General features: G+C 42.3%; 1 protein-coding gene across 9 annotated transcripts in view; it reads left to right on the forward strand.

Moving 5' to 3' along the window:
* Window positions 1-22,555, forward strand: part of ARHGAP32 (Rho GTPase activating protein 32) — a 261,037-nt gene that overhangs the window by 174,916 nt on the left and 63,566 nt on the right. For all 9 annotated transcript variants that reach the window (XM_068659541.1, XM_068659546.1, XM_068659542.1 and 6 more), the window contains 5 exons: window positions 3,343-3,480; window positions 5,622-5,714; window positions 7,406-7,528; window positions 9,713-9,790; window positions 19,253-19,334. In XM_068659541.1, coding sequence (XP_068515642.1) covers window positions 3,343-3,480; window positions 5,622-5,714; window positions 7,406-7,528; window positions 9,713-9,790; window positions 19,253-19,334 — 514 coding nt within the window. The remainder of the gene's footprint in view (window positions 1-3,342; window positions 3,481-5,621; window positions 5,715-7,405; window positions 7,529-9,712; window positions 9,791-19,252; window positions 19,335-22,555) is intronic.

The following is a 22,555-nucleotide window of genomic DNA, read 5'->3' on the forward strand; positions in this document are numbered from 1 at the left end:
CAGGCAGTGTAGCTTTTTATGATCTGTGATCTCAGTATAATCATTTCACTAATGGGAGGTTCCAATCTTTGGCTCAGTGGAAATTAAATCATCAGTTCAATAAACTCTAATATTTTTTTTAGCATGACACTTCTTCTTGCTTTGATAGTGGGAAAAAATAAGAAGCTCTGTGTAATGTTCTGAAGTCTTTCACCAGTCTTTCACGATGCATTTAATCCTATACAGCATGCAAGAGTAAGAGAGAAGGGAAGATCAGACTGTAATAAGAGAGGGAAAGAGCCTAAACTTTCAATTTTCTGGGAAAATCCATAATTGTCATGATGTTTTTTGTTGTAAACATTTCTGTAAAATTAAATTCCAAAATATGCTTTGATTTTGTTCAAGAGGTTTTGTTTTTTAAATCAGTGGTCAATTTATCCTTTTAAACATACTGATACTCTATTTTTTTTGGCATTGTTGAAATCTTCATCCAGGACTTGATTTTTTTGTCTTTATGAAATTTGTCCTGCCCAGGTTTGTAATTGAAGGCCTGAACCCAGGAATTCACCTCACTGTGTGCTTAACTTCACCCCTATTTTTATGTCCCATGGAAGTGAATGGGATCTAATGTGCTTGCCTACATCTGGGCCATCAATAATTTAAAATACTCCAAAAAATAATTATTGAAACTGGCGATTGGAAATCAAATGGCAATCAAAAATTAGTTTGGGTAACTCTTTGTGGAAATCATTAACAGTATGAAGAAGGCATTTTTGTTTTATGGGTGTTCTGTGCCTGGGGCATCTGTAATGTTTAGCTTTGCTATAAAACACTGCTGCAAACACGATGCTGACAACATGAGACTGACTTAGCAGTTACTTTCTTCTTTCTGCTATTTTATTAACTCTCTAAATTAAAAAAGAAACCCTTCTGACTCTTGAGAGTTTTCAGGAAATGGGAGCAAGATGTACAATTTTTGTATTGATACACAGAAACATCGCGGTAGTTTTGATATCACACCAGGTCCGTGTTGTTTGTGCTGCTTTGGCTCCACAGCTCAGGAAGCCTTGCTGAGAGGTGTTTCTTTCGCCTGGGCTTTGCACTGGCAGGTTGGGGTGCCCAGTACCTGCACCAATTCCTTCCTCTGCACCTTTGAAATGTGGCTGTCTTAGTTTTGCTTAAAAATTTTATTACTGGGGCTCCAAATCTGCAAAAACTTTGCTTCACAGAACTTTTGGGTCGGTCTAGAGCTTTTTTATTTATTTATGGCAGGCTTTAAACTGTAGGGCACTGGGAAATACCGGAATAACTTTCTGCTGGATAGAAATTTGCATTTTGGCTCCTGAAACCATGTCCTCTGCTAGCACACCACGCACACTGTCACACATACGTGGTTCGAGAAGGGGCAGCCCCGTTCCTCGCAGGACCTCGCGCCCCATTTGCAGAGAGCCCGGGACGTGAGGCTCCCTCGCCCAGGCACAGCGACGGCCGCAGCCTGTGTCTGGTGCTGCACCCCTGGGCTGGAGGCTGCTGCCTCGGCCTGCATCTCATGCAGCACCCCGGGCTGGAGGCTGCCGCTTCGCAGGCGAGCTCGGCTGGTTGCTTAGCAGCTGCAGAGCTGCTGCAGTGCCAAGGTAAAGCTTCTGTGGGCCGGGGCTGCCCCTTCTGTACCAGCCTGGGGCCGGGCTGAGGCAGTGCCGGCCTCACGAGGGACCTCCGGGAGGGCTGGCGGGGCCAGGACCACTGCCACGGCCAGGTAAGCTGCCCCTGCTCGGTGCTCGGCCCCCTGCTAGCTGCCGGCAGCTCCGCTCTGTGCTGTGCAGGATGCGGCTCTGCGGGGGGCCTGCCCACTTTTCCAAAGATTATAAACCCTCTTTTTTCTCCTTATCTCAAGCCACAATTCTCTGTTGAGCCAGGCCGGTTAATTTGTCAGAAAATAGCTAGTACTTTGGATTATCGGGTTTACATTTACAATTGTGTTACAAGCTTTGGATATTAGTAGAAGAGCGACGCTTCCAGCTATGTAAGTGATTTCAGGGTGTAGCAGGTTGTGGTGGGGAAGCTGGCTGTGCTTTTTGGTCATGCAGGTGAAGAGGCCCCGTGTCCGTGTCTCCATCAGGCTCGCACAGCCACGGCAGCAGGTCTGGGAGCACGCCATGCAGTCATGTTCCCCACCAAAAACTGGAACTGCACCATAACCCCTCGTACACCGTGCATCCCCAGGCCATGCCTTTGAGTGGCTGCATAACTTGGAGAGACCTGATTCCTTCACCGGGCATCTTCTGAGCCCTTGCACTGCCGGCATTGCCATGCTCTGGGAGCACCCGGAGCACTGCAGCAGGGCTGACATCTGTTGCATGCTCTGCTGGTTCCCTCCCCCTTTCCCTAGGGAGGCAGCTGCATGTAGTGTGTGAAGCCCTGAGTGTAAATCCGGCGAAGATATTTTCTTTTTAAATATGGCCGTGGTGTTGTTTTGGGGAAAGAAAGAGTGAAGAAGTGCTTTGCACTTGAAACACAGGGTGGGGAGGCTTTGTTGGAGGTCTGTGGTCACTGGTTCAGCGTCCACAGCTGTAGAGCAGCAACGTGTCTTCTCCAGGGCTGTATGGGAGTGCTGAGAGGATTAATGACTGTGCATAAAGTGCTTTGACCTGTAAACTGCTGCATTACTACAAGATTTTTTTATTGATCATAATAGGCCATTGAAGCATTTAGAAGGAGTCATTAGGTATTAAAAGCTTCACAAAGTAAATTATGCTGTGCTGCTGTGGTCTCTTCCTTGTCCCCCCAAGGAATATATATGTATCTTGTCCATGTTTTTAATTGGGGAAATGATCTGCACTTAGGAGTAAATCTTCAGCTAGTGTTATTCATTATAGATTTTTTTTTTTCTAATTCAAGAGAAGATTTGCCTGGGGTATCTGGCAGAAATATTGCAAGCTCCAATGCTGCCTTCAGATCCTTGTTTACGTGGTGTTCTACCTATGTAGAATGTAATTTCAAGCTCTTTATACAGTCATTTTGTGATTTACATTTGTGCAAAGACATCTTGTTTACAAAAACGCTACAAAGTCCTCGTTAGACAGGTGCAAGTTAAAAGCTTTGGATGGATCCCATAACTGCTGGGCCACATCCAGACCCGCTGGTATGGGATTAAAACAGGAGCACAAACAGCAGGGTTGAGCGTGAGTGGCTCTCTACAAATCAAAACACAAAAATATTGCTAAGACGTTTTCATCACTTCCAAATGTTTTGCAGAATGGGATTGCTGGATCTGTTGGTTACTTGTGGAAGAGTTGTCCTTTTCCTCATCTAACCAACACGGGTGAGTGTGTAACGCTGTGCTGCTGTCCTCTGTTTGCGCAGGGAAGGAGCTGGATCGTGAAGCGGAGTTACGAAGACTTTAGAGTCCTCGATAAACATCTTCATCTGTGTATTTACGACCGGCGCTTCTCCCAGCTCTCAGAGCTACCTCGCTCCGATGCCCTCAAGGACAGTCCTGAAGTAAGTTATCAGCTCTGCAGATATTTAAAGTCACCAGCAAGGGGATGACAGATATTTATGAGTAAGGACACAGTGGTTTTAATGCGGCCTGAGTTACATTTGGAAATTAATTGAAGTAATATGACCAGTGTGTGTTTTCTACACTTTGATTTCCGTGGTTTAAAGGGAAATGTTCATAGGAATTACTGTGCCTCTAAGTAAGTGTGGGGTGATTGTGAAGAGAATCAGGAAGGAGGCTGCACCGTTAGCACCTTAGATAAGAGTTCTGGTATGCCTTTGGGAATTTTTTCAGTCATGCAGGTATTTACTGACTTAACACTATCAACATTCCTCAGAAATCATGCTGTGCTGGGACTACAGCACTGCAAGAGTAATACCACTTGGAATGCTAGATTGTATTTATAAACTGCAAATTACTGAAGTTGGCTTTTAAGAGCATCGACATTAGAGTAATATTTAAATTGTATTTAAAAATCTTATAGAGTGCTTTTTCCTACATAAGAGGTATCTTTCATTTCTTGTCTTACCACCTTCGCTCAGAAAACGATGAGTCTTTGCTGTTGATAACCTGGGGATTTATTCATGTCCAAAATAATTTTCTGGGAAGTAGCAGGTGCATCTTGACTGCATCATTTAGAAAGACGGGGACAGGGAGACAATGCAATGTGTGGCCACAGAAGGTTATTTGAGCCAGCAGAGCATGACAAAACAGCCTCTGTTGGGCCTCAGTCTGTCTGTGGGAAGAGCGTGCATCACAGCCACAGACAGTGCCCATTGCTGCGTTTCACAGGTCACTGGTCCCGGGGACCTGTGCTTGTGTGTTTGCCCCCTGCCATCAAGCACAAGTACGAAAAAATCCTGACGTGCTGTGTTGGAAGGCTAATGTTGCCTGCCCACAAGATGTGTAACTGAAAAGGGAGATCAGAAAATTGAAGCCATTCCAAGCATTCAAAGCAGAATCTATCCAGGATGTATAAATCAGAGTCCGTGCTCTCAGTGCCAACTGGGTGAGGATTGATTGCTTTAGAGCTACACACAATGGCTGAAATCAGTACCCCACTGAAGTCTACAGGGCTTTCGCCATTGGATATGGAAGATTGATAATGCTTTTCCATTTCTCATCAGAGAATGTGATTTATTAGTTGCTTTGATTTCATGCAGGTTATTTCTGAAGAGAATTTGAGGTCATTAGTCTCTTAAATTCAACATAAGAAGCAATATCCAGGATAATAAATTCCTGCATACATTTTTTGAAAATATATTTTAAGCATTCCTATTTCTTAAATCTTCATTTGTACAGCTGATCAAATACATTTAATACGTACTTTATATCACGAGGCTGAAGATCTGCATTGTGTCCGTAAGCACAGAAGATGTAAAGATGTCGAGCAGCTCTACTGCTCTGCGGAATGGAATTCTGCAGCTGTGTGTGTCTCGTGCTGTATTTTTATTTTGAATTGGCCACATTTGAACAGATGTTTGAGGAACTGTTTTAAACAGTCTTACAAACTCTGGGCTACAGTATTGCTTTATAACACTGTTGGTGAAGCTGAGGAAAGACTTCACCAGCTTCTCTTTTATGAAAGCAAATTTATTGCTACATAAGGGACCTTGCTAAGTGTATTTTTAAAACCCTCTTGTTCTATTTGAAATATTACTCTCACCAAGGGGTCAGTCTGAGTTGCCACATTCTTAAGGGTTTGCAAGTGGGTGGAAATGGCAGCCCGTGGTGTTTTGTTTTGTTTTGTTTTTTTTCCTAAATGGTTCTCAGATGTGTTTGATGACCATAATACATATGATTTGTTTGTGTATGAAATTCACAATAAGAGGAGGGCTTTAAATTTAAAGTATCCTGAAAGGGGAAATTACTAAAAATCTACTATCCTAAAAACAAACAAACAAACAAACAAAAAAAACATGTTATTACTTTCACAGGGAACTGCTTCTTTAGATAGTTGTTTTTTTCTGTGCAATCATTGCTATACGCCATGTATAGCTTGCCCCTCTCCAAATGACAGATCTCCTGTGTTTCTGTAACACCTGCCTGTTCCAGGGAATAACTTCTGGTAGTTCTGAAGAGGTCTCTCAAAACTAAACTGCATGAACAGAAAACCTGTATGTGTATTCCTTTTCTCTTCCAGCTTGTCAGCCATATGTTGACGTCTTACCTGTCCCGACTGTCGGCCATCGCAGGCAACAAGATCAACTGCGGGCCGGCTCTCACATGGATGGAGGTATAGCATGAAGTTCTTTGTTTTGTGACATTAACGAGCAGAGCAAGACACAGATATGCTCTTCTACCTTTCCAGAGAGATATAATCCTTCCAGATCTATTGGTGTCACTGAAGAAATATCCTAAAAGCTTGATTTCCTTGCTATAGGCATGTAGGTGGCCACAAGAAAGGTATAGTACAAACAGAATCAGATCCTGTGTTACAGGAATACCGGAGCTTTTTTTGCCTTCTGCTTGGATTTTGTCTCTCAAAGACGTGTCATTCTTCTGATATCACAAAGTAGCGTAAAGTGGCAATTCTAGTGCAGCAGGGATTAAGCCAGCAGACCACCTAGGCAAGTCCAGCCCGTGGCTGGAATCTCCAAGTGATAGGTTACAGGAAGCGAATGCATTCTTAGCTCTTTTTTTGGCAAGACAGTAGTGCAAGCACACTAAATTTAAAACTGTTGGAGCTGTCTAAGTTATGCTGTTTGTCTGTCCTCTCCCCCCTCCCCCTTTTCCCCTGTAATAGCTGCAGAAACAATAAATATTATCTGCTCCTGTTTGCCATCGCTGTTGGCTGAACGGCTCAACAGAGCCTGCTTTGTGCTTGCAGTGGCACGGTTTGTGTATTGTGGAGAGCAGCTGTAGCTTTGGTTTCTCTGTTAATGGTCTTCTACCATCTGAAACAATAGACCTTCTTGGGCAAAGAGCGCAGAAAAGAATGGGGCTAAATGATTGGGGCCACCTGTCTGTGTCAGCGATGCCATTGCTGATTAGTCTGGGAGGAGATGTGTGTGTCTTTGCATTGCCTGATGATGATGCTGCACACCAGGAGCGCAAACAACTAGACTTGCAATTCATTTTCATAAATGCTTGTGATAAGGACTGAATGCATTTCCTGCAGGTTTCCCTGCGGATATGCTCCTCACCCAGAAATCCCTTGGGATGAGACAAATCCTGGAAACCTCAGAATGAAGGGAGAAAGGAAGTTAGAGAGAAAAATGAAACTACCGTCTTTATAGCAACACTGAAATACAGATTGCAGCAAGTCTACTTTACATACTGCACTTGCTGCAATGCAATTTGAATTCTCTAGAATAACCTTTTCAATTAACTGAGATCCTTGCAAAATTTTACATGGGCACAAAAATCCAGAAATTTTGCAAGCAGGCCGATGATTGCCCCAAAGGGGTGCAGCAATGCTTTCTTAAAATAAAAAGAAATATAAAGGCAGGAGAAAGTGCCACAAGTTTACAATTTAACAGCATTTCCCCCATACCTCAATACCTCTCCTTGAACATTAGTTCCACTTCGCAGAGAGTTATTTTGAGAGAATTATTGTAGTCGTCTTTGTGTTGTCCTTTTAAATACTTCAGGAAAACCAATACAATTCAGTGATAAAGGGAGGTGCCAATGCTCACTATCATGCTGTTGTTTGTGTGTAGAGATGTTTAAATACAACATTTTTGCCATTAAATGGATGTCAGGGGACATACGACCTTCTGAAATACGCTTTATGAATTGTTCTTCCTCTTCATTTCTGTGTGTGTTGTGCCCTACAATGTCTCTTCGTGCTGCTCTCCTCAGGGGGCCCCCAAGCTGTGCTGTCTCTGTGAATCAGCTTGAAATCTCTGCCATGTATGAGCACCAATAAAATGCCTGCTCACTTGTCCTCAGCTGCCTCACAGTCCCCTGTGCTCTTTGTTTCAGATTGATAACAAGGGGAATCACCTGCTAGTCCATGAAGAGTCATCCATCAATGTTCCTGCTATTGCCGCTGCCCATGTTATCAAGAGATATATTGCCCAGGCAGGAGATGAACTCTCCTTTGAGGTGAGTAATTAAAGAAGCTTGCGTTCTTTGTTGTCATATACAGGAGAGTGTTACGTGTGTGTACATCAGGAATACACTCAGGCACCTTCAGAATGTTTTGTGAGGTGAAGCTTAGAAGATTCAGTGAAATATTAGACTTGCACTTGGTTGGCTACAGGGAGGAGTTCAGTCATCTATAAAATATAGCTTTACTTGGCATTAGTGTCTTCTGATTAAACAGATACTGCCAAGTATTCTAGCCTGGTCTCAGAGCAGCAGCAGACCCTGCATAGCTTGTCCTGCACAGTGTATTAAAAGTATGTTAAATCTGTTCAGGAAGGCTGTCCACATATGTGTGTTTGTGGACATGTGCCAATTTAATTATTCATTGGCCAGTTCTGTACAACCTGTGTTACTATTAGCAAGTCCATGTCTAAAACCATTTTTAAGACCTTCTGTTCCTATGGAGTGTAAAGAACCAGATCGTTAAAGAATTTAGTACTTAAGGGGCAAGTGATAATCCAAATCTGTTCTGAAAATCTTACTTGATGCAGAGCAGGAGTTGCTGTGAGGCAAAGCTCTTGCAGATCAGGCCCTGGTATCCTTTGGGTATCTGGTTCTCCTTGTCCTTTCTATCCAGAAAGCAACATTTTATGCTCTGATAGTGTGCAGTGGCAATATCAATGGAATGTGCGTAGTGTTATATAAAGAAAGTGTAAAGGAAAACATTTAGTGCCCAAAGCAGTTTCCGTGATCACATTCTTAACATGCAGCACAGGAAGTAAAACTAATAGTGATAGTCTGTTGCTGCCAGGGCTTTGCTCATATTCAAAATCGAGGCAATTATTAGTGTACACCAAAGAACTGAGCTAATCAGAAAGACATATGGGTATGTCATCTTCCAAGTTAAAATGCATGCAGAACAGGGTACAGGCTGTTTGTCAGTCTCTCAGTATTAATAAAAGCATTAGGATGGCAGTCCCTGCTTGTAAATCTTGCAACTCAGAGCCAGCAGGCTATGTTGGCCTAACAACTGTCATGCAGTTGGGCAAGTTGTTATGAGGCATAGTAAGCAAGCAGGGAACCCAAGGCATGTGTTTCTTTCCAAGTTTGTGCAGTGAGAAACCTTGGCAGAACAGAAATGGAACGGGTTCAGTAGTTTCACAATGTTGTGTTCTGTTCCCTAACCCACACTACAGTTTTATTTTTAAGCTATTGTTAATTTCTAATAAGCAGTTGTGAAAGTAGCTGACTGGTATTTGCTCCTCAGTAGTAAGGAAAATGTCTGGTTTCTCTGCTCATTGTGGTGACAGCGTAGTTTCCTTGAAGGGAGTCTGCTCTGTTGTTGGTTTGCTATTCCTTGAGCAAATCACTTCACCTCCCTGTGTCTCTGCTAGCCCTATCTGAAAAAAATGGGTATCCATCAATGCAAAATATCAGGTGAAGAATGGGCATTAGTGTTAACAGTTTGCTATACCCAGCTACAGTGTTTGCTTAGGTTCTGCCTTGTCTGCTCTGGCCTGTCTCATTTTTTGGTATAGAGGCCCCACAGATTCTTACCAAGCTGATTTTATAACTGATTATACTGATTTTCATTTCAGCTCTTGCAGTATTACATTTTTATGGGGTTTAGTAAAACTTCAGATAACCTGTTTTGTCTCCCTTAATAATGCTCGTTTTGTTAATAATGGTCGTTAGAGATGGTGGCAGTACCATCTTCTTCTCTGTTCATTTTCTCATTAAGAAAAATATGTCTTGGTCAGTTTGTGAATACTAAAGGGAGCCTTTAAGTTTTTGCCATGAACAGAAACAAGCAGATACATGTTGATGCCTACGTATGCATAATGTAAAGCTTGTACTAAAAATTAGTTCAGCTACTTGAGAATATTTTCCAAAGTGTTTTATGCTATTCCTGCAAACTTACGTGTGCAGTTTAATCAGAACACTTCTGTACCTTTTGGCAGAGAGCCTGTGGCTTTTGAGAATTGTTTCGTTATGAACAGCTGTATCCTGTATGTTGTATAATGCAGTAACTCCTCTACCTCACAGTTCAATTTTACAAAGGCAGCTCTCTCAAGATTTGCACTGGTGCAATTGCTCACAAGTGTTATGACTTTTTGCAGTGCTGCAGAATGCAGTCATTTGAACTGTGTTTGCCTCCCAGCTGCACTGCAAGCTGTGACTGATGTTGCTGTTCTCTTACAGGTGGGAGACATTGTGTCCGTTATTGATATGCCCCCAAAGGAGCTGACAACATGGTGGAGAGGCAAGCATGGATTTCAGGTAGGCGCAAGTTTCAGACTTGATAATGCAACTCAAATAAAGTCAGGATACTCAGCTTAGAACTGCTATGCCTGTGCAGGATTGCTTATGGATATAACCAGTGAACCTGCACTGGTGTAAGAGGACTTTCCCTTTTGCTCTGGACCTTGGGCTAGAGCAGAAGTGTGATCTTCATAGACAGTTATCTCCTTACCTAACTGTGCGAGGTAAGGATAGCTGGGACCCTTTGATGTTGATCAACAACTGGACTGATGCTAGCAGAAGCTTATACTCCACCCCCGTGAGACTACTAAGTCAGGCAGAACATGGAGGATTCACAGAAAGTTGGTAAGACTCTGCCACTGACTTGGACAAGCCACTCAACTAATCTGTGCTTTCATGTCTACATTTATTAGAATGTGTTAACATTACTAGTACTGTAAATGTTACAGCAGAGAAATTTAGACTGAATTTGCAAAAGATCCTAAACTGATGTTTGACTTAAGTACCAAAATCTTTGAGTTGAAGTGCACTTTCCTTCCAAAACAGTTGTTATTCTGTCCCTTGGATCTTCTCATTAGGAAATTAAAATTAAACTAGAAGTATTTACAAAACAAAGCCCCAAAGCTACTGATGGGTGGGGTAACTGTCTTTCTACCTCCTCACACTGCAGTATCGTGCTGTTTCAGCTCCTTTCAAGCGGGAGGAATTTTCATACTGCTTTTGTTCTCTGTAAGTAGGTGGAATTTTGAGTTTGCTCTGGAGGGGGTCAGAACTGACCAAACACTTGTATGTTTTGGCCTAGAAAGTCTTCTCAAAGTATCTCAGATTTTCCCTGACAGACCTTCCTGTGCCAGATCCAGGGTATGGTTCTGCTGTCATTAATACCAGGGCTGTGTACAGTACAAATCCCATCTGAATGGAGTGTTAGTTATATGATTGCATTTCTGTCCGATGAGCCAGAGCATGAGATACAGCTTTTGTTGGCTTTATATCAGGTGTGGGAGTTCTGATAGTATCTCATTTGTATAATGAGAGCAGCATGGACATACGGTATGGGCTCTGAAATTAATCTGGTTTCTGGTGTTAGCACACCAATATTTCTTGAACAGACTTGACTGTTCTTCTAGCTTTGAACTGTGTTCTTTGCAGGACTTTTGCTCTGAACTTAGAATCCCTAAAGCTGTACTTTCTGTACTACAAAAAATGAGTGCAGTGCTTTGGTACTACTCAGAATGATCAGACTGTGTGCAGCTCTCAAGGGAATCAGTAAAACCAAACAAAAATATGTGGTGTGTGTGTAAGTGCAGACACTTTGTACAAAGCTGATTGTGTCCCCTGTAGGACATGGGTTCTGTTACTCAGTGCAGCCTCCCTGCTCGCCATCAGGCTGGTTGCAATTGTGACTAGATGTGAAGAGCACCACTAGTGATTAAAGACACAAGAGGCAAGGGAGCTATTTTGCAGTTTGTTGCTGCCGTCTGTCTCAGATCAGAGCAATGCTGTTGTGCTTTCCCAGCATAAAGATTTGTTGATGAGCAAAGCACTTGAAAAGCAGTTGTCTGTATCCGTGCAGTCAGTATCCTGACAAAACAGTTCTGAACAGCTGCAGAAATAAGGCACCGTATTTTTACTTAACAGAAAATTTGGGGTGGAATAATCCTGCGTGTTAACTGGAACGCAGGAGCCTTCACAATGCGAATCAGGTCATGGCCACTGAACTGCAAGACTGGAAATACTGCAGCTATAGTGTGTGTTTCAGTATTTCCGTATTTGTGTTTGCACAAATGCAGAAAATGAAGTTAGCGTCCTTTAAGAAGGTACTGCCTGTCAGCTGAGATAGGGTGACAGACCATCTGTACGCTTTTTGCTACTGCTGACTGCGGAGTAAAGCTGGTTAGCTCAGAGGTGGGGTTCAACAGCTGTATCTCAGTCGACAGGCAGTAATTTCATAAGCTATGCTAACTCAGTTATAACTGCATAAACATATCTCTTCACACAACCATGGATCTGATTTGCAGAGGAGTGCATTTTTCCTCTGAGTCGACAGTTTTTGTCATTTCTTTGAAATGCACTTATCAGAGCTTTTTATTTTCATGAAACATCATCAACTATCAGGAGATGCAAATTCTAGGGTTGTACAAAGAGGGAGAGGGTTTTTTAACCCCTGTTTCAAGTTTAAGGCCCAAAAGCTGTGAGTGTATACAAAAAGTCCATTTCCTGATGTAATGTGGTTTTTCGATCACACTAACTACTGCAGCAAAAGGAGAATTTGGAAAAAGGACATTTTTCTTTGATATTAATACACCAGACCTAGAGATGTGTTGCAGCTTAGTGTCATCAATTAATACTTAAAAAGAGCGTACAGGTGAAGGACGTTGTTCGAGTAACACATGCAAGAACTGTGCAGCCTTTTCGGTTAATTATAGGGAAACAATTCTGTTCCCATTTGGGAGCAACAGCCATTGTAAAAGTGATAGCAATCTGCTGAGCCAGTTGTTTTAATTAATAAATCAATGAAGACTGTCTTGCCAGATTGTTGGGATTCTGAGATCAGCTGTCCTGCAGGGAGCAAAGACTTGCTTGTAACATTACACAGTCTGTGAAATCCATAGTAGTGTGTTGCTGATAGTATACAAAGCTTCAGACAGGGCTCTGAGCCTCGTCTCTTACCTCAAAGCAAATCACCGTTAGGATAGACGCCTGTGCTTCTGGCAGTGGTGTCCCCAGGGTGCGATGTAGGACAAGATATACTGGGTGGGTTTCATTTTTTGAAATATCCTTTAATAGTCTGGCCTTTAGGGCGGAAGCCGTTGGGAAGTCTTTCAGCTGATTGCCTGTGCATGGTAAATTCATGCTGCAGGACTGGGAATGCAGGACACCCACCGAGCACGCAGCTGCCTGAGAGTGCAGTGGTCTTTGAGGAGCTGCTGTCCATCATGCAGCAGCTTTCAGATCTGAGTCAGCTCCATCTTGGGATTTTTTCCCTATTTGATGATGTGTATAAAGTTAATCTGTTGAGCAGTTTCCTCTGATCAAAGTGGATGGTACAAACAAAAAATGTCTTCACTACCTTGATCTGATCGCTTTGCTTGTTCCTTCGCTCTCAGAATGGTAGAATATGCACCTACTGGAAGTGTAATGCCATCCCTTCTACCACTGATTATTCATATCTGCACAGAATGAGAAGTTTAAGCAAATATACTCAAATATACTGAAGTGTGTTCAAGACATCTGGGAGAATAAAGGGTTTGTTTTCAGAAGGCCAAAAAAAATGAAATAACCACGCGACTCAGAATGACTTAAGTCAGGAGGGGAATTCAGAAGAAATGCAAATAGGGAGGAATCTGTCATGAAGTGTAGCTGGAGGGACAAGATCTCGAAAGAAATGAGGCAACTTGTAGAGATGTTGAGAAAAGGAAGAAGAATTAAAGGAAAAATTGTAAAGGAATTAAATAAATTCGAAAGAAATTTAATTCTGTACCACTTAAGCATCCTGGCTGCCTCATGCAGGAATCTGAGGGAAAGCAGCTTGGTTTTTATGTGCAAGATACCCAAATCCGATGATAACAGTCTTCTCTGGAAATCTTTTTAATAGAAAACACACATTAACAGTACGTGAGTCTGTATGGATAATGTCTGTAAAGTTAGCTCACATCTAGGAGAAGCACACACGGGCTGAAGATGATGTGAGCAAGATCACAGGCAGTGAGTGGTCGTTTCAGGAGCTCTGGGGCTGGCTGTGAGACCTCCCTTGCTCTCAGAATATTGTAAGGCCAGTCTCAAGTTTTTCTTGCTTCGTTTGGTGTGGTTAATCCCTCCCAGATCCCTAATCTTCACCTGAAAAGCTTAAACCACAGACAAATGTTCATGTCTGACAAAATATGCCATGTGTCCTTAGTGCCAAGTTATTAGCCTGGAGTGATGGATTGCTAGCTATGTGGAATGTCTCATAACTCACGGAGCTGTAAATTGTTTGTGGAAAAAACTGTCTTGCTCTGCACCAGTACAGAACAGTGTTTACAGATGAGTTTTCCTTAGCCCCATCCCCTGAATAGGTGGGGAGAAAAAAAGGAGCTCTTGAAAACCAAATATTTGTTCATGAGACTTGTCGGGTTGTTGCGGCTTGCTAGGGATGGAGGAAGGCATTCCCACATGGGCCACGATTTGGATTGCAAGCCATGTCTTGGTAGGAGCAGAGCAAGGTTACACCTTGTAGAAAAGAATGATTTCTTGACTTTAAAGCATTTACCTGGTTTTGTGTGTTGAAAGCAGCTGTGACAGTGTACGTATCTGCAGAAGTGCATCCGTTTCTGCATGCCCCCATCTATTAAAGCACACACAGGCTTTTGTCTGTGTTGTATCAATTAACAAGAGAAAGGTGCACAGATGTCTGCTGAAAAGCGAACCTGACGGGTTGCAGGTATGTTCAACTTGAACGGCAGCTTTGGTTCGTTATGGAAGTCAGCCAGAGCCACCCCCCGGGAATTCATCCTTTGGGTTCTGGGTTGCAGTTGCAGGCGGCTTTCTCCCAATACCTGGCCTAATGGTGGCATTGCAAAATGCTTAATCCTGGGCAGAACAAAACAACCAGTTAGGCTTCTTATCGTTTTCTCTGGTTAAAGTAAAATGATTTTAAGATGTTCTTCCTCAAGCTTTTTTTTTTCTTTTCAAATGTCCTCAGTGAGTCACTGCTTTCAGTGTAAGATTGTTACCTAAATTACAGCCACCTCCACGTTAACAGCCTCCCAGCCTTCTTTGTTCTCTTCTTCTCTTCCTTCATGCTTTGTCTTTAAAATCAGTAACTCTGTGTCAGACAGCTGAATCACTAGGGACAGGCCCTTTTCTGATGCACAACTGCCTTTTGATGTTCTTAATAATTCTGTCTTTTGGGAATGGCTTCATTAATTGCACCGCTGCACAACAGCGAGCTGCACAGCTGCTGGAGTTGGCACAAAGCAATGCACAAGTGTGTGCAACTAGGGGTGGGCTGGACTTCTTTGGAATCAGCCTCTTGCAAGAGCTGGAACTGGTTGTGAAACTGCAGGCCCATCCTTCCAAGCATATTCCATGCTGGACCTCACCATGGGATTTAGGACTGAATAGGTTTTCCAAAAAGAGACGCTTTTTGTGTTGGACTGGTCAGGAGTGAGAGAGGCTGTTAATCGAGAGCTTTTTTTTTCTTGTGCATAATTTTATAATAAATACCATGTACGTGATGGGAACATAGGGTACCAATTAGTAAAAATCGCCTGGGAAAGCAGAGCACATTTTTGTGGCAAGTGTCACTTTGGAAGGACCAGTCCTTAAATTAAGACATGCAAAGGCAAAGTTGGATTTCTGGCTCACGTGCTTTGGTCTGGGAGCTCGGTGCTAGCGGCAGCCATCTGGCTGGGGGATGATATCACCTGCGGAACAGGCGGCGTGCGAGAGCCCGGTGGCCGTGTCACCAGTGACGTCCCTTCCCAGCCAGATGGCCCCCGCCATTCAGAGAAGGATGCCAACTGCAGCGACAGATCGGGCAGAACAATGCCTGAACTGATTTGCCACGACAAAACGTTTCCTCCTCCGCATGCATCCACTGCGCTATTCCTGGAGGCGCGCAGCAGGAGTTTGAAGGGGCACTCGGACAGGAGCTGGCGTCCCCCTTGGCACCCCCAGCCAGCGAGCATGGCCGGAGTGGATGCACTTCTCATCAGGAGCAGCAGGGATTTCTCACACCTCACTGTTGGGGCGTGTGTGACCTTTGGTTGCAGCGTTGAGCTGCCTGCCAGCTCCGCCACCCCGGCAGGTGGGGATGCTGAAGGGTGGCAGCCTTTGATGGCCTCACCTGGTGTGGGGGTGTGCCAGTGGAGGGGGAACATCCTCAAGTCTGGTAAAGGAGAGCTGAATACCTCGGCCACAAAACTCTTTTAATTCCTTTTATTCGCAGGAAGGATTTCCGTGTAGGACGTTATATATTATTTCTCCATTCCATGATATAAAGCAGGTTCCCGAAGAAATGCAGGCCTTTGGTACGTAGAGATGCAAAGGAATAACTGCTGTAGGTCATTAGTTCACGGATTTATCTTGGTGTTGATTCTTTCAAGAAAATTGTAGGCCTTATCATGTTAAACACAAAGGCTTCTCCTAAATTTTACTCTAATTCTCCTCTGTAGCCAAGGGTTTATTAATGTGTTGTTTTTTTGTTTGGTTGGTTGGTTGTTTTTTGGTGTGGCTTAAATGTAAGAAAGGGGATCTAGGGGGAAGGTATGATGGAGGAGAGAAGGAGAGAGAGAGAGAGCAAGATGGGAGACGAGTGCTCATGCTCCCATCCAGCAGTGAGAAACAAACACAGTGTGTGTGAGGTGGAGGCTATTAGTAGGTATTAAATTCGAAGTAGGTATTAAATTCTTCCTTGCTCTACCTGCGCAGGGTGCATCTGTTTTATTTCTGCCCCAGCCACTAGTATTGTTTCCTGGAAAACAGCACAGTGAAAATGCTGCTCATGAAAGCCAAATAAGCCATAAAAAGATGTTGTTTTGGTGTTAGGTCTTGCTAGCCTGTCACAATTTAAAACTAAAAGAGGGAAAAAAACAAAAAAAGAAAGAAATTTAAGCCATACTGTAGCTGATGTTAAGACCAAAAAGCAATCCAAATGTCTCAAGCAATGTTTCATTTGCCATTTGTGTTACTGATACATTCTCACTTCTTTGAATTCCCTCCTCCCACAGAAAATGCTTACTGTTATTTTGACTTTCCCATAAAACTGGAAGATGCTCCAGGCTTCAGCAGTCTCTGTGGGGATAAAAAGACACAGTAGCTGTTGCAGGAATATTTGTATGTTATAGTAGTGTGTGCTCTCCTCCTTCCATTGAGGTGTGTAGTGATTTTTTAACCTTCAGGTGACCTTGTATTTATCTAAATGTATATTATCTGTGCTATTAATTTTTGTATGTTACCAAATTCTTTAATCCTGGCTCAAGCACTAACAGTGCCTTGCTACATCTGTTGAGATTAACTCTTGGACTAAACTCATGTATTTATACAAAATCGTGGAAAACTTTCTGTGGAAGGAAAAGCAGCGTCTTTTAAGTGGGTGGGAATGAGGCACAAGTCATAGGTTATGACCCTGAAGATGATCTCCTGAGGATCTTGCAAGAAAAGTCAGAATAAATATGTCAAAAAATGTAAGCCAACAGAACTGCTACCAGTAAGTTAACGTCAGAGAGTTTGTAAACACTAATGAAGTAAAAATTCCCTTTCCCTTAACAGTTCATTACAATTATTCATTCTAAACATGGCAAAACTGACATGTTGAGAGCAGGTGCCATGTTTTATTTGGGAAAGGTTTTGAGGTACCCAGAAGCAGTGACATAACCATTTGGCACCTTGTTTCATTTCCAAATTCATGGTTAGCATTGTATATTGCATCGAGAAAAAGGAAAAACACTGTATTAAGAATCAAAGGCAAATAAGCTTTTAATTACAGTATGGGATTTGGGGTTGAGTTTAGATCCACCATTTTTTGTTACAATTAACGGAAGCTTGGTGTCCAAATACTTTGTTTCTTCGCAGGCATAGACTTGTGGGCAATTTGAAAAAAAAAGTTCTTAAAGCACTGAGAATGCAAGAAACTAATTCACTGCAGCTATGGAGTGTCCCAGATCTATCATTTTTTGTGATGGGACTGAGACTTTCACCAGATGTGTGCTTTCTTCCTAACTTAAAAATTGTCTCCTGCATCTCTTGCATGGAAAATGTCCAATGTAGGGTCTATGAGAAAAGGGTCTGGAAATGTGGACCAAGGGTAAAAGTTGCCAAGGGTGCTGGTCTGGCTTGATTTTCACCTGGGGCAAGTGAGAAGGGAGGTGCTGTGAAGTGGAGAGGAGGTTGGGGTGCTGCGAGGTGTGAAACTGCCTGTGCAAGGGCTCAGCACGAGGTTAATGCATGGGTCACGTCTTCGCCTGAATCCTTAGACAGTGAAAGGGAAATAATGTCACTTCTCCCCAGATCTGGAGACCTTTAATTGGCATGTGAGTTTCTGCAGGCGTGTCCAGCTTACACGAACCATTAAGATCCTCCCCACACCAGTCCTTAACCCTGGTGCTGATGCAGGCAGCCCCGCAGCATTTCTGAGCTAGAGGTGGTGCAGGAGAAGAAGCTGTGTTGGCCAGGTCGCTGTGGGAACACTGCACGTGAGTGTTTGAAGGGAACCACTCGGAGGTGTCACTGCCAGCGATGCTGGTGGCAGAGCAGAAGCTGCAGTCAGTGGTTGTCAAAATGTTGTGGGTGGCGCTGCTGTGTGCTTGCCCAGGGTGGGCTGTTGCTTCTGAAGCATCTTCAGATATTTGCTAAGGAGATTCTAGCCTCTGGGGTTTGTTTCTGGATTCTCCTTTCTGTTCAGTTTGGTGAGCAGATCCACAGATAGATCATACCGTAGCAGGATGGCTGCCAGCTGTTCTCTCCAATCAGTTTTCCGTCATGGATCTGGGGCACTGCTCTCCCTCATCGTTTGCTGCTAGGGAGACTGAGGCGCGGTGGTTGCACTGGCTTGTCCGTGTTCAGAAGCAGGGGTGAGACCAGAAGTTCAAGGTCCAGTTAGAGATTTTTTTTGCCATATCACACAGTTTCTTCAGAAAATACTTGTCTTTATTTCTAGTCAAATTACCATTTTCTTATTTATGGATGAAGAACTCACTTTACTCGTTTTACTGTATGTTATTAAACCTGTTCTCAGTTCTGAGAATTCATTATAACTAAAACTACATTAAAAAATTTTGACAAGCTCTTTCAGTACACTTAATTTGAATACTTAAGGATTATCAGTCATTAGCCACCTCATCAGATGATGCACACAACAAGGCCGGGATACAGTAAGGCACTTTATGCATTCAAAGTGTCTTCTCCCAAATTATGCATTTTTCTGTAATAGGACCATGCAGATATGCAAATATATTCACCCATATCTGATTTCAGGTTTGTAATGGAATAAAATGTTAAAGTGCTTGTGAATACAGTACTGTGACAGTGAAAAATGATCGAGCATTGGTGAGATATGAATACAGATGATTGAGATGCTGTGCGCTGAAGCATCTTGCTCTTTTCATTAAATTTCATGTTATACACATGCAGCCAGGTGCAGGAAACCCAGCTAAAGTCTTTCTCGAGTTCCAGGCCATCTTTGAGATTCAGGCGTGTGTAACATACTTGTCCTCTCCCTGCTCCATGCACATGGTTGCAAGTTGACTCTCTCTGTCCTGTGCACTAAGCTTAGGAAACAGAACTGTATTTTACAGAACTAATCACTCAGTTTGTAGACTTTCTGGCTGCAACATTTTGAAAAATTACTACTTTTATGCAGGTCATTTTATGTTGGATAATGTTATGGAGCATCAGGCATAACATTTTCCTTGAAATATGCTTGCGGTTGCTGGTTTAACAGTTCAAATCTTAAAAACACTGCATTCAATAGTATGCCTTTCTTTTTTTTCCTTCCTATAGGTTGGATTTTTCCCTAGCGAATGTGTTGAACTAATTAACGACAAAGTCCCTCAGTCTGTGACCAATTCAGTGCCAAAACCAGGTATGTTTGTTAGATTTTATGGTGTGGTGAAATTAAATGCAGAGGGTTTTTTTTTTTCAAGTTCCATGTTTGTTTAATATCTCCTTTATACACTATGTTATACTCTATGTGTTGATCATCCTTTATGTGTACCATGTTATTTTCTATGTGTTGATCATCTACACATTACCTCTCTCTGAATATTCGCCACTGTTAAATGTCTTTCATCTATGGTATATCAGTGGTGTAGCCAGTATCAATGTTCATCTCCTGCATGATTTGAAAGATTTCAGGCATGTAAGAATTTAAGATTCCTTCAGTAATCTGTAACTAGCAATTCCACGCAATATCCCAGTTCATGGTGTCCAGAGAGTGTTTCACATTAGTGTTTTGTTTTTTATAACGAACACACAGGTGGTCCAAAAAATGTTTCTGCTGACTTAGATGGAATAGATAAATTAGGTACTGCAAGCTGCTTTCTGTTTGGGGATTGATGAAGAAAGTCAGATATAGCAGAACTTGGAATCCTAATTGCCTCTGTGCTGGGTATATAACTCTGCCCACTTCCTACAGCCCTTCTGGCCAGTTCAGTGTTGTATGAAATACAGGCAAATTACTGCCAGGCTCTGCTGATGAAAGGAAAAATAAAACAGGAGATAAGATCTTGGATCTCATCCTGTTGTCATCCTAGTATATATTGGACATGATTTCAGGTATATGTGCTGGCAAAACTAAGATCTCTATAGAATTTACTGGTACTGAAGGTTTTGTTTTATTCTTCATATTTTTTATACATTCATGTTTATACGTATGTGTGTATCTTGTGTATCAAGAGAAACAATCTAAATTTGCTGATCTTTCTTAAAACACTAGGCAGCAGGCAAGTTGAGTTGGATAGCTGGTTAACTGGTGTTCTTTTCATCTGTTTTCTCTGTTTTAATGATGATCCTTATCTTTACAAGATTACTGATTTGATCCATCAAAAACAAAAAGATGCATTTCCAAAGTCTGATTTTTACTAAGGGAAATTAATTTTATCGATCTTATGTTAGGGCTTGGGACTTTTGCTTTAGTGGTAAAAAGTCACAAACACCCTAAGCTATCAGTGTACTGCATTAATCTGCGTGCTTCAAAGAGCTGACAATTCAGGGAAATAGTTTTCGCAGCTATTGGTATCTCTAGCCCTTGTTATTCTTGGGAACATGCAAATGTATTTGTTAGAATTAGTGTCACAGAGATCACGAGCAATTCAAAGCTCTGCAGCAGGTGGTCATTCCATAAATCCAGTATCTGCCTTTTGTTGTTTGAAGTTGATCTCTAAATACCGTGATCACTCACTGCTCTGTACTCTATCAGCTGAAGCATGTAGACAAGGGAACTTTAAATCTAAATACAGGCTGGGCTGCTAGATGCAATCATAAGCAAGTGTTTACTATTAAATATGGCTCAGGCAATTAAATGTCACGAACTGCTAGTGAGTAGTTTCTTGCTATGCTTTAATGAGAGATAATGAAGCAGCATAGATTAATAGATTCTATTTGTCTTCAACAACACACTAGGGGGTGGATTTCCCCTTTCAGTCCTGGGAAATGTTTGTTATAAAGTTGATACCAAAAGCCCAAGTCCTATTAAAACTAATGTGTTGAAAGATATTGCCAAGTCATGAGGCTGTCCCTGTTGACCTTCCCTGATAGTTGTTCCAGGCGAACAATTAAAGGCAAAAGACTGCTCTAGAAGAACACTAATAAGGGCTCAGATGCAAGGACTGCTACAACAGTTGCAGCTGTTTGTGTAATCCTTCCCTGCCCTTCCTGTGCACACAGAATTTATACCATTTCACTGCGGCATTCTGCTTCTATTTTTTCCACCTTTGGAGGTTACAGCACTTGCATGCTGGAGGCCGATGTCCGGAGATTTCCTTGGTTGGTACAGAAGTTGGGGCATGGAGGCAGCTGAAAGGACTAGGAGGAGACTCCCATGGTTAAGGCATGTCAAATGCTATGGTGGAGAACTCGAGGCACTCATCTGCCTGGAGGAAAAAAAATGATGTGTGAAATACAGGAGGGGTGAAAAGATAAAGGGCGAGAAAGGAGTTCCAGTTTCCTGGTCTGGGTTACTACACAGGCGCCCAAGCTGCCTTGCCTTGTTAATACAGCTCAGGCAGGTGGCATGGAGCAGAAATGAGTTGCTGGAGCACTCGGAGCAGCTTAAGAAGCACGTGCTGCAAAATGTGAAATTGGATTCTTCCAAGCAGTTCATTCAAAGCCTTGCCAGGAATTGCACTGCTGGGGTCATGCAGAAGAACTTGCTTTTTGCTCACCCATATTCTGTGCATTTAATGCATTTTGACCTGTTGCTGACACATGTGGGGTATTTCCCTGTAAACTAACTACATAAACTAATTTCCCCCGGTAGCTATATTTTAAACATTAGATTGGCTTTTTCCAAGGAATAGAGACTTTCCTTTAAGGAACCTCTTGGAGATTTTGTCCTTATTCAATATTGTCAGAGAATTAATGTGAAGTTTTAGATTTGGCATGGATAACACATACTTATCAACATGCAAGCTTTATTTTATTTAATCAAAATGTGGTGTGTAGAGCATCTAGGACATTGTGTATCTGCAGCGTAAAGCTCTTTGCCATGAAGGAATTCACAAACGTAGAACTGGTTGTGTTGTTTAATTGTCCATAGATTTGGCTGCATTGAGTAACCTAATGAAAAGCAGATGGAAAGCGAAGAACTTCCTGCCCTCTGTTTTTATTAGTATTTATAATTAGAGGTTTTGATTTGCTGAAGTGATGAGGACAACATTTTAATAGAACCATAAAATATTGCAACAGCCTTAAATACAGTACAAATAATGACTGAAGCTCAAATGGAAATGAAAGGCTGGCAGTGGGAGCGGAGCTGAGTTCAAACTCTGCTTTTAGAAACAACATTTTCATTGACTGTGGAAGTAGAAGGCTCACAGCAGTGATAATGCAGCCAGTGCCTGAGATAAAGAGAAGGAAAATGGACCACGGGGGAAAGCTGTCCATTTTATTCAATTTTGAAAATTCAAGGTAGTAAGAAAGAATATTGGTTTTGCCTCGATCACCTCTGAAATTCATTTGACAATGAAGTTTGGATTGTCAAAATTATCTCCCAGAATGCTGCAAGGGTAGGTATACTCGCAGATACCTATATAGATATATAGATACATACAATTAAGGTAGGTTTCATTATTGCTTAAGAAAGTG

This window comes from Anas acuta, chromosome 23 (genome assembly GCF_963932015.1).
Source record: "Anas acuta chromosome 23, bAnaAcu1.1, whole genome shotgun sequence".
NCBI classification, from domain to species: Eukaryota; Metazoa; Chordata; class Aves; order Anseriformes; family Anatidae; genus Anas; species Anas acuta.